Raw genomic sequence first — 11251 nt, 5'->3', positions numbered from 1 at the left:
TCCTCCAAATTCCCCAATTTTCCCACTGCAGACCAGGGGACCCATGGAAGACAGGATGAAGCTAGAGAGTGGGGCATTGGCTCTGGTGGGGGAACCAGTTTCCAAAGTCGTTGGCTTCTGAGCACTTCTCCAGCCGCCCCGGCTCTCCACAGACCCACCGCAGCCTGGTGGCGGCCCTGGACCCCGCAGTAACAAAGGCTGTCGGGGTGGGGGGCCGGGGGGAGGCAAAAGCGTGGGGAGGAGCGGCAGGAGATGGGAAGGGCGGGCCCGGCTCGCAGCAGCTGCTGCTTCCTCTCCAAGTCCCTGGAGGGGCCTGAGTCATGGGCCGCTGCTTGAGTCTGTGAGCTGGGGGCGAGGGTCTGGACACCTAGGTTCTCCAGGGCTACTGGGGGGTGGGGGTGGGTTGAGGGTCCTGAAAACAGAGAGCGAAGGGCCAGGGGTTGCGGCGGGAAAGGGGTGAGTCGGAAAGTCTAGTCCCACGCGGGGTCTCTGGAGCGAGGCCCCGCCCCCTCGGGCCCCGCCCCGCGCCCCCTTCCCTTTCCCCATTGTCCTCAGACAAAGCGGTCGCCGCCCCCCGCCCGGCCCCCAAGTCTCTGTCTCCGTCCCTCCTCCTCTACTCCGTCTTCCCTCCTCCTCCTTTCCTTCCCTCCCCCCCTCCCTCCTGTCTCCGGATCTCCCTCAATCCCACTCTCCTCCTCTTCCTCTCTCCTCCTCCCTCCGGACGCCAGGCTCCTCCGCACCCCCTCCCCTGGGAACCCCGCTGGCTAGTGAGTTGACTGAGGGGCTTCAGACTTGGGGAAGGGGTGTCTCCTCCCTCTGTCCCCGCTCCTGCCCCCAGCCAGGACCTTGGGCTGTCTCCTCTTTGTGCCGAGATTGTCTGTGCGGTCCGAGCTGGGTGGGGATGGCCGGCTATGTCAGGGTTCCGTGAGATCGGAGACCCGGGCATAGGACTCGAAGGTCCGGAGAGCAGAGTCGTGGAGCCGGTGCTCCGCACCCAGGGTCCCGGGCACGGCCGGTGGGAGAGGCAGGCGGTGGTGGCGGGACGGGTGGGGGTGGACGCCAGGGTTCCGAAAGTCCTCAAGGGAGGGTATTTCCCCCCCGACCTGCCTGGGGGCGGAGTGCAGGGCGGAGGGGTGGCGGCTGGGGGCCGGAGAGGCGTGGCCCGAGCGGATCTGGGAGGGGAGCCAGGACCTCCCCGGCCCGCGCTGAAACGCGCGCCCCTCTCCTCCCGCGGAGTTCTATTTCCCCTCTGCCCCCGGAGTCTCCTTGCTCCCCTGGACCTCTCCACTCTCCGCCCCTCCTCACCTCCACGCCCCCCCTCCTCAGGTCCCACCACCCCTTCTCGGGCGGGATTCCCTGACCTCCCTTCCCACTCTAACCGCCTCTGGAGTAGCTGTGGGGAAACCTCGCCTGACCCCTACTCCCCCGCAACCCCCCCTCCCCCGCCTCTCTTTTCTCTCTCCTCCCTCATGCCGGCTTCTTTTTCCGCCTTTCTCTCCTCTCACATCCTTGGGACTGTGATACCATTAACCGTACATTACCAAATCTGACTCCTGCCTCTTTGCCCTGAATCTCCACTCTTCCTCTCACTGCCACGACCCCACCCCCACTTGGTCCACAGCTGTTTCTTCACTTTCTTAGTTTTCCCCTTTCTCTGCTTTCCGTCTTCTCCCTCTTTCCCTCTGTCTTCACCCTCAGCTTCTTTGCCCATCTCTGTGTACCACCTCTCCCCCTCTACTTCCTCTCCGCCCACCCCCAGTCTCACCCCCAGGGCCTCTGGAGCCTCTCCTTCCTGTTCTCTGGCCCCAGCGCTCGGCACCCTTACCTCAACGCGGTCATGGCCACCATCCCAGACTGGAAGCTACAGCTGCTAGCCCGGCGACGGCAGGAGGAGGCAGCCCTTCGTGGCCGAGAGAAGGCAGAGCGGGAGCGTCTGTCCCAGATGCCAGCCTGGAAGCGGGGGCTCCTGGAGCGCCGCCGGGCCAAGCTTGGTCTGTCTCCTGGGGAGCCTAGCCCTACACCTGGGACTACAGAGGCTGGACCTCCAGACCCAGACGAGTCGGCTGTCCTCCTAGAGGCCATTGGGCCAGTGCACCAGAACCGATTCATTCGGCAGGAGCGCCAGCAGCAGCAGCAGCAGCAGCAGCAGCAGCAGCAGCGTAATGAAGAACTACTTGCAGAAAGAAGGCCCGGGACTTTGGAGGCCAGGGAGCAGAGACCCAGCCCTGGGGAGATGCGGGATCAGAGCCCCAAGGGAAGAGAGTCGAGAGAAGATCGGCTCAGTCCCAGGGAGGCCAGAGAGAAGAGGATAGGGGGAGCCCGAGAGTCGAGCCCCAGGCCTTCAGAGGCTTGGGACTGGAGGCAGAGCCCAGGAGAGGCTGGAGACAAGAGCTCCAGACTGTCAGAAGCGCGGAAATGGAGGCTGAGCCCGGGAGAAACTCCAGAGTGGAGTCTGAGACTGGCAGAGCCTGGAGAACAAAGCCCGAGGAGAAAAGAGGTGGTGGAAAGTAGACTGAGCCCAGCGGAGTCTGACAACCAGAAGATGGGCCTGACAGAGGCCCATAAATGGAGGCCCGACTCTGGAGAGTCTCAGGAACAGAGTTTGGTACAACTGGAGATATCAGAGTGGAGGCTGAGCTTAGAAAAAAGAAAAGACTGCTCAGAGGAATGTGGGAGAAAAGAAGAGAGGCCAATTCCAACGCTGGCCTCAGAAGAGATTACAGAGCTGTCAGAGACCCTGAGTAGGGAGGCTCCAGACAGCAGCTCTGGAGAAGTGGAGGCAGCAGAACAAAGGCGTAGCCCTGTGCAGGATGGTGAGAGGGGACTGAGGCTGACAGAAGGATGGAAATGGACCCTGAATTCTGGGAAGGTTCGAGAATGGACACCCAGGGACACAGAGACTCAAATTCAGAAACCAGTCCCTCCAGAGTCTGCTGAGAAGTATCTGGGGCCCTTTGGTACAGAGGCTGGAGAAGGCGAGGCTGAGAAGGAGAAGGCGGGGGCTCTGGGCAGGCCTTTGAGAACCCTGCAGAACTGCAGCTCTGTGCCCTCCCCCTTCCCACCAGAGGACGCTGGGACTGGAGGCTCTAGAGGGCAGGAAGAGGAAGCAGTGCAACCCCGGCCCCCACCAGCAGCCCCTCTGTCTCCCCCACCCCCAGCCCCACCTGCCCCCCAGTCCCCTGGGGATCCCCTCATGAACCGACTGTTCTATGGGGTGAAGGCAGGGCCAGGGGTGGGGGCCCCTCGCCGCAGTGGACACACCTTCACAGTCAACCCCCGGCGGTCCCTGCCCCCTGCAGCCCCCACCACTCCTCCGGCCACCCCAGCCACAGCTGATGTTGCAGTCCCCGGAGCTGGGAAGAAGCGGTACCCAACTGCTGAGGAGATCTTGGTTCTGGGGGGCTACCTCCGTCTCAGCCGCAGCTGCCTTGTCAAGGGGTCCCCTGAAAGGCATCACAAACAGGTAGGGAGCAGCTAAGCCAGCTTTCTTTAGAAGCCTGCTCATCGGTTCTTTCTGTACTCCTTTCTTTTTTATATCCCTATGTTCTGGTCTTTCTCTATTCTTTCGTGCTAATTCCTGCCACAACCCTTCCTCCTCTGCACACACACCCTTCCTTCTTGTTGCCCTCCTTTTCCATTCATTTCCAAGCCCAAGAATCCTGCCCTAAATCAAGTGCTGTCTCTGGGTGTGTCTCTCTCAGGGTGTGCCCAGGCTGCTCACTCTTCATTCCCTCAGGCTCTGAGTCCCTCCCTGCCCCCCATTTCTTTCCTTCCTTTCCTCTGAGTCTGGGACACAACCCGTCTGGTGGAGAACTGAGCTGAGGCTACAGCCTAGAATCTATGAGAGCAGGGTCCTCAGATTGAAAGCACACACAGCCTCCCAGGGGAGGGAATGTGGGGCCAGGAAGCCTGAAGAGGCACAGGGGGGTGCCTTTGGGGTTCTAGGGGAAAATGGCAGGGAGAAATGAGTGGAGGAAGTTCTCAGTCCCAAGGCAGAGGGGGCAGAGCCAGTGAGGGGACTACTGGGATGAGGGTGGGGGAATGGAATAAGGCTGGCCAAAGAGAAGACTTTTGAACCCCAAGTCTGCTCCATGGGAGAGGCACACACAGAAGCCATTTGAAGTGGGTGACCTCAGGGTTGCACACCCCCAGCTGGGCCACTGCTTTAAACAGTGCTCCCTTCTCTCTTGGGACAAGAAAAGCCTTCTCTTCTTCCAAAATACCCCCGCCCCTCACTCCCCTTCTTCCTTCCTCCCTGGGCTTCCCCTCCCTCCCCAGAACTGGCTCAGCAGTTGGTTTTCCCCTCTCTTCCTGTTGCCCTGGCCTCTCCCTCCCTTTGGGGTAGCAAAAGAGAGAAGTGAATTTGGAGACACTGAGCTGAGAGCAGGGAATACAATGGGAGTTGGGGACAGGGATGGGGGCTGAGGCCAGCAGAGGGTTAGAGGTTAAACTGGAAAAAGGACAAAGTGCAGGAAGTGGGAGCAGCCAGGCTTCTTGCTGTGGCTTCAGCCCAACCCCTTCCTTACACACCAATCAGTTTCCAGCTTGAAAATCTCTAAGGAAAGAGAGGTCCCTGCACCTAACACATCTCCCCAGAGACTGGGAAGCCCTTCATAGTCTCCAGTTGTCATCTCATCTGACGTCCTCAGATTTGTCTTGTGTGTGTGCGCGCGCACGCGCGTGCTTTGTCAGTGGGAAACCACAGGGACCAAAGACCTAGATTAAGCTTGCGGGACACTTGATCCCCCAGTTCATCCTCATGTGCAGCTCAAGCTCCCCTCCCCGAGCCATGGTACCTGAGTCTGTCCTGAGCACTCTGACTGCTACCCGCCCCTTCCCCTTTGGGCTGGACAGATGTTAGGAGGTAGGCCAGGAACTGCCAGAGTGAGGTGTTCAGACAAGTCACTTCCTATAGAGGTTGGCCTGTGCCTTTGGGGAGGAAGAGCAGAGGGAGGCATGAAATTCAGGGCCCAAAGCTGGGGACCATGTCAGTGCAGGACAGGACCTGTGATGGTGACCATACCTAGGTTAGGGAGCAGGGAAGCCGGAAGCAGATCACCCAAACAGGAAGCCTGGGGTGGGGGCCGGAAGGCTGGTGGGGCTGAGTGGGGAACCGCTGGGCCCTAGGCCTGCCAGAACTGCTCAGGATGTGGTGAGAGAATGAGGAAGCCATGGCTGCTCTAGGGGTGGGGGTGGAGAGAAGCAGCACAGAGTTTTCTAGACCCAGACACCTCCCCCTCCACCCTGTCTCAGGCCTTCTTCCTTGTCTCTGCACCCTGCTCAGCAGGGACTGACATGCTTGTTCCAGCTCTGACCCAATCCACTTGCTCTGGGACCAGAGGACTGCCCCCCACCCCCTTCCCGAAATAACTCTTGTTTGGAAGCTAAGGCCATCAAATGCATCCTTGCCATGGGAGAGAAATCCCAGCCCTGTCTTGTGGCTGGTGCCCTTCCCCAGAGGCCCTTCTAGCTGAGAGATGGGCCCCTCCCCTCTTTGGCCCCCTTGTGACTTTATATAGCTGATGGGAGAGGAGCAAGTGAGTCACACCCCTCTGTACTCCCCCCCCCCCCAAACTCCCATGGAGGCTGTGCATTCCTGAGAAGCCCAGTCAGAAGTTGGTGGGGGGGGGGGGGGGAGGGGGGAGCAGAGAAGCAGGATTGGAGAAGAGAGACAAACATGATTGAGAACAAATAAAATGAATCATTTTTCAGAGTGGATAACAAACCATGGAGCTTGTTATCCCAAAAGGGAATGTGAAAAGAAAACAAATGGGTTCCCAGAAGTTTGGGTAAATCTGTCAGTAACAGAACCAGAACTGGTCCTTCTGAAGAATTGGGATATAAGGGATCTGGTTGCTGTCATGCATTTCTACCAGCAGTTCCACAGATAGACTGTGTACCTTCCACACTGGTCCCCAGTGTTGGTTGTCTGTGGGGACCACACCTGAGGTCTGAACCAACTCTTCCTTACTCACCATAGCAACTTTCATGCTCCTATGGACAGTGGACACAGAATAACAGGTAAATTCTCTGGTAGATTAGGAGGTGGTAAATGATTATGGAAAAAAATTACAACAGGGTAAGTGGAACGTAGACAGCGAGAAAGTTGGGGGAGTGAATATGAACTTTAAATAGGGTGACTGGGAGAGAGGGAGCTATGGGGGTATTTGGGGGAACAGTGTTCCAGGCAGAAGGAATAGCCAGTGCAAAGGCCTTAAGATTGGAGTGCCCCTGTTGGCCTTAGAGGAACTGTGACCAGGGTGGCTGCAGTGGGAGCAGATAGTTGCCTGAGAAGTGGGGGGTAGGGAGAAGTGGTACAGTGGGAGTACCCTGTGGGCCTTAGTCAGGCTCTGGCTTTTCCTCCCAGTGAAATGGGGAGTCAATGCTGGGTTTGGAGCCAAGGAGTCTCTGAGTTCCAGCTTCCCATGGAACCCATGTTGCACATTCTGTACAGCCCTTAGCATCCACTTGTCCAGACACCCTCCCGGTTTCTCTTTTCTCACACCCCAGTCCATGTGGAGACTCAAGGATGCAGGGCCCAAGCCCCAAGTTTCCCAAACAGGTCTTCTGGGAAGACCTGAATAGATAGTCTGGACCTTTCCAAGTAGTTCACACAGAATCCTCCTGTTTGTCTCCTTAATCGCTTTGGCTCCCAGAGTTAATCCCACTCTGCCCCTGCCCCTGAGCTTCTTAAAAGGGCAAAGGGGAAGAGTAGAAAGGGAGTGAGAACATCTGGGGCTCGCCTGCTCTTGGGACATTGTGTTTGTGGAGGATTTCTGCCCCCTCCAGGTCCCCTCTGGCTTTTTGCCTCTGTCTCTGCATGTTTCTCCTGTTGGGCTTTCCACCCCAACCTGTGTTTGCATGGACTTTCCTCTCTGCCCCTGATGCCTCACCTAGCTTCCCTTGCAGGGACTCAAGGGCCCATCTCCTCTCTGTGTTAGGGGAGAGTCTTGTTTCCTCTGGGCTTTTCAGTAGAGTCTCTTCTTCCCTCCCAGGCCCCAGCCCCACTTTGTTGTGAGTTCACTCCAGCTGTAGGAGAGGAGTGAGGGGGGGAGCAGGAGGGCACAGGTGTCCAGGGTTTCTCAGGAACAGCCAAGGGTCTGATGATGTGGAAACCAAAGTGCTCTTCCTTGATTTTGCCTGGGACTCCCTCTAGCCACCTATTTCCTGCCAGCTCAAACTTCCTACCTCTTGGAAGCCTTCTTGATTGCCCTCAGGGTACCCAAAGATTCGGTTCTGATCACAGGGGTTATCTCCACGTATTTTCTTTTTACCCTTCTGCCACCCACAGTCTAAAGAGTAGGAAGCTGGGTCCTGTATTACTCACTTCTGCACCTGTGTGAAAGTTCAGGCAAAAGTCTGATGTTTTGGAAATGATATGATAGAAGAAGGGAAATCTGGGATTGGAGAGCCTATATCAAAAGGAAAACTGGGTGGAATGCCTGGGTGGCTCAGTCGGTTAAGTGTTGGAGTCTTGGTTTTGGCTCAGGTCATGGTCTCACAGTTGGTGAGTTCAAGCCCCCTCACGGCTAGCTCCATGCTGACAGCAAGGAGCCTGCTTGGGGTTCTCTTTTTTTTTTTTTTTTTAACGTTTATTTATTTTTGAGACAGAGAGAGCGTGAATAGGGGAGGGGCAGAGAGAGACACACACAGAATCTGAAACAGGCTCCAGGCTCTGAGCTGTCAGCACAGAGCCCGACGCAGGGCTCAAACTCATGGACCCCGAGATCATGACCTGAGCTGAAGTCGGACGCTTAACCGACTGAGCCACCCAGGCACCCCATGAGGTTCTCTTTAACTCTCCTCACGTTTTCTCTCTCTCAAAATAAACAAGTATTAAATTAATAAATGCATAATAAGTAATATTTATAAATAATTTATTATTATATATTATATATGTGCTATATATATTATAATAATTAATACATAAAATAATAAAAATTTAGGGGAAAAAAAAGGAAAACTGGATCCCTGGGCCCCAGAGTGGATAGGGAGGGTAAAGTCAGTAGGGTGCCCAAATCCAGCTCCCCTCCCCACCTGGCACGTGCTTCCCTAGGAGCTTTCCCCGGCTGAACTCCATGCCTCCTGCGTTTCTCTCCTACTCTCAGCTCAAGATCTCCTTCAGCGAGACAGCATTGGAGACCACGTATCAATACCCCTCTGAAAGTTCAGTGCTGGAGGAGCTGGGCCCAGAGCCTGAGGCTCCCAGTACCCCCAGCCCCCCAGCGGCCCAACCCGATGACGAAGAGGATGAGGAAGAGTTGTTGCTGCTACAACGGGAGCTCCAGGGCGGCCTGCGCACCAAGGCCCTGATCGTGGGTGAGCTGAGGCTCTGCTGGTCCGAGGACACCCCCTGGTGTTCCTATTGGGCACTGCAGTCCAGGAGGGAAGGGGAGGAATTAATTAATGTTGGTGCTCCTGGAAGAGACTTGGTAGGACCTCTAACCCCACCCACTCCCTTGACAAATGGGGAAACCAAGGTCTTAGAAAGTGAAGTGCACAAGGGATCTCCAGATTTCAAAACCATAACTTTCTGTGGTTAAAAACACAAGGTTTTGGTCAGACAGGACTGTGTTTAAATTCCATCTTGTCTCTTACCTGTGGTGTAATCTCCAGGAAATCACCTGCTCTCTGGCCTTATTTTTAGCAATTATGACATGGAGCTAAAAATAACCACCTCCTGGGGTTTACTGAGAGGGTTCAGTAATTTTTATGAAGCATCTTGGAACTATGGCTGGACATTAAATTACTTAAACTCATCTGGGGTTATTGTGTGATTAAACAGGTTGTAAGAATGCCTGGCACAGAATGCAAGCTTAGTGAATGATGGCTGCTGTTACTGTAGTAGCAAGCACTCAGCATGAAAGATATAAAGACTTATCTTCAGTGTGGAGAGTAAGGGGGGAAGGCGGGTGGCAGAGGCCCTCACTCATTCTCTATCATTATTGCCTCCTCTCCCACAGATGAGTCCTGCCGGAGGTGACCCTCTTCCAACATAGGGTCTATACCTTCCCCTTTCCCAGAACTGAAGATCCTGGAGCCCAGAAGATTGAGAACAGAGAAACCCTGAACATGAGCTTGGAAGGGAAGGCAACCGACATCTTCCAACTTGCTTTCCTCATCCTGTTTATAGGGGCAGAGCTAGTTACCCAGTTTCCACATTCACCAAAGGTCTCTGATGTGAGTGCATCAGACATGCTGGTGCACCCTGGGTGATTCAAGAGTGAGCATCAAGTCCTGGGGAGGAGCACAGAGCTCATGGGGGTGAGGGGTTGGGGGAGGGAGATGAAGCACCTCTTACATCTCCATGGACAGAGTACACTCTCCAGCCTTCCTTTACTCCCCACCACCCCTTGAGGGCTCTTACAATTTAAACACTCATCCTGGGCAGCCTGCCCCCATTCTATTTACAGGCCCCTCTCCTTCCTGTTCCTTAGGTCACTGCCCCTTTGTTTACAGCTCCTGCCACCTCCCTTGACCGCCAGCCTGGTTTACAAACCCCACTAGCTCCCAGCCCTACCTGCCAAAGTCCCAGGTTTACAACCACACCTACATGTTGAGTCTATGTGGAATCCTCTCCCCTGTGCCTGGCAGCTGCCTCATTGGGGGTGTGGCTTCTTCCACTTTTGCTCAGTCTGTACCTCTGTTTTCCCCAAGAGGAAAGTCTGGGAATCCTAACCCTAACCTTGTACCCCCATTTAGTTATTTAATTCTGTTCCTCCTAGTGGTTCACAATTGAATTGCAAGGGTGTGGAGTGACAAACAATGCACCTCAACTCTTCTCTCCCATTTCTCCTTATCAACTGCCTGTTTGGTTTTTTTTTTTTTGTTTGTTTGTTTGTTTTGAAGTTTTCCATAATAAAATGGAGATCTCTCCAACTCTCCTGCTGCTTTTCCTTCTTTAGAAAAAAAGTATGTGTGTGGGAGGTTCTGTGTTTCTCATACCAAGCCTCTCCCATCTTCCTATTGGCCTTGAAGAGGTAGTGGCTATGGCTGCAGGAGGGAAAAATGATGGAAGTGAAACAGGAACTCAATACTGACATGAAGAAAGGGCTCTGTAAGAGCCCTGTATCTGTTTCTCGAAGGACTAGCAGGAAAAGGACTGGTTTGAGGAAGGGCAGGAAGAATCCACTAAACTGGAAGTGCCACAAGGGCAAACGATGTCAGTTGGGTTTAATGAAGTAGCCCAGGCCTCACAAAACTATTACTAGATTGAATGACTGAACAAATATAGGAATAGATGAAAATAGCTAAAATACTGGAATTGAAGAATTTCAGTATTTAGAAGCCTGCTAGAAGCAGCCAGCTAGTGTATAACACTGGCTAGTCCAGGGGCATTTACTTCAAGACTTGGGACCATATATAACAAGACTAAAATTGCTGCAAAATATAGTGTATGTACAGAAGTGCAGTTTTCTGAAAAAGAGTCCGCTAGACAATGGGTTTTATACCTAAAGGTTTAAGAGCCATTGATAATTCATGGGTTTGTTGCCCAAGTACACTGAATGTTGGCATTTCAAAGAATTTCTATCTTCTATAAATGTGGAAGATCTATACATGTAGTTTGCTTATCAAGTCTTTTTTTTTTCTTTCTAGTTTGCTAAGGTAGTAAAGACTAGTTTGAGTAGTTATAGTCCTACTATTACAGGAGTTTTCTCAGCCTAGTCAGAGGAGACTCCCTTTTACTAAATACAAAATAAGACAAAGTGATCTTAAACACGTACCAAAAGTCTTCAATTTACTAGCAAAGGAACAAGCAAGGTGTTAGAACAATGAGCCAATTTAGAGAGGGTGTGAGTATAGAGGGAAACAATGCTTACATTAGTAGCTAATTAAGTAAAGATCCTAATCTGTTGTAACCCAGGAAATCGGGGCAGGAAGCTCTGATATGCCTGTGGTGCCCAAAGTCCATCTCAGAAACAGAAAACAATGCATCTAAGAAGTCAATGCTAAGGAGCTACCTGTGGCTTTTGGATTATTTCATTTCCCAACAGTAGTGTCTGATCAGTCCAGTTAGTCATAACAGTATGAAACAGGGTCAAACCGACGTCAGATAAGCAGAGAGCAAGATAACAAGTTCTGCTTATTTTTTGATTAAGTGCCACCAGAGAATTCAAGCGGTTAGCGAAAATGTAGAACACAGTTTACACATTCCTTAGTTTGGAGACTTTTAAAAATAACTTTAAGACAGCACAAAGAAAAGAGGGAACCTTTGTTTTTTCCCCAAATCCTGTTTCTTCCAGCTTGGAGG

General features: G+C 53.5%; 1 protein-coding gene across 3 annotated transcripts; it reads left to right on the top strand.

Annotated features, from left to right (window-relative positions):
• Positions 1 to 377: 377 nt before the first annotated feature.
• On the top strand, positions 378 to 9884 carry PPP1R18 (protein phosphatase 1 regulatory subunit 18). 3 transcript variants are annotated; one of them, XM_043591012.1, is made up of 4 exons: positions 378 to 767; positions 1772 to 3463; positions 8109 to 8319; positions 8964 to 9884. In XM_043591012.1, the coding sequence occupies exons 2-4, from the start codon at positions 1838 to 1840 to the stop codon at positions 8981 to 8983; spliced, it is 1857 nt and encodes a 618-aa protein (XP_043446947.1). In that variant the 5' UTR covers positions 378 to 767; positions 1772 to 1837; the 3' UTR covers positions 8984 to 9884. The 3 variants fall into 3 exon arrangements, with proteins under 3 accessions (XP_043446947.1, XP_043446946.1, XP_043446944.1); XM_043591011.1 differs by having other exon boundaries at positions 1760 to 3463; XM_043591009.1 differs by having other exon boundaries at positions 1622 to 3463.
• Positions 9885 to 11251: the final 1367 nt, after the last annotated feature.

The sequence above is a fragment of the Prionailurus bengalensis genome, chromosome B2 (genome assembly GCF_016509475.1).
Source record: "Prionailurus bengalensis isolate Pbe53 chromosome B2, Fcat_Pben_1.1_paternal_pri, whole genome shotgun sequence".
NCBI classification, from domain to species: domain Eukaryota; kingdom Metazoa; phylum Chordata; class Mammalia; order Carnivora; family Felidae; genus Prionailurus; species Prionailurus bengalensis.
This window is presented reverse-complemented; position numbering and strand designations above follow the sequence as displayed.

Coding starts and splice junctions, on each gene's coding strand:
- PPP1R18 (XM_043591012.1), top strand. CDS start 1,838: ATGGCCACCATCCCAGACTGGAAGCTACAGCTGCTAGCCCGGCGACGG. Junction 3,464..8,108: donor CTGAAAGGCATCACAAACAG/GTAGGGAGCAGC, acceptor TCCTACTCTCAG/CTCAAGATCTCCTTCAGCGA. Junction 8,320..8,963: donor CACCAAGGCCCTGATCGTGG/GTGAGCTGAGGC, acceptor CCTCTCCCACAG/ATGAGTCCTGCCGGAGGTGA.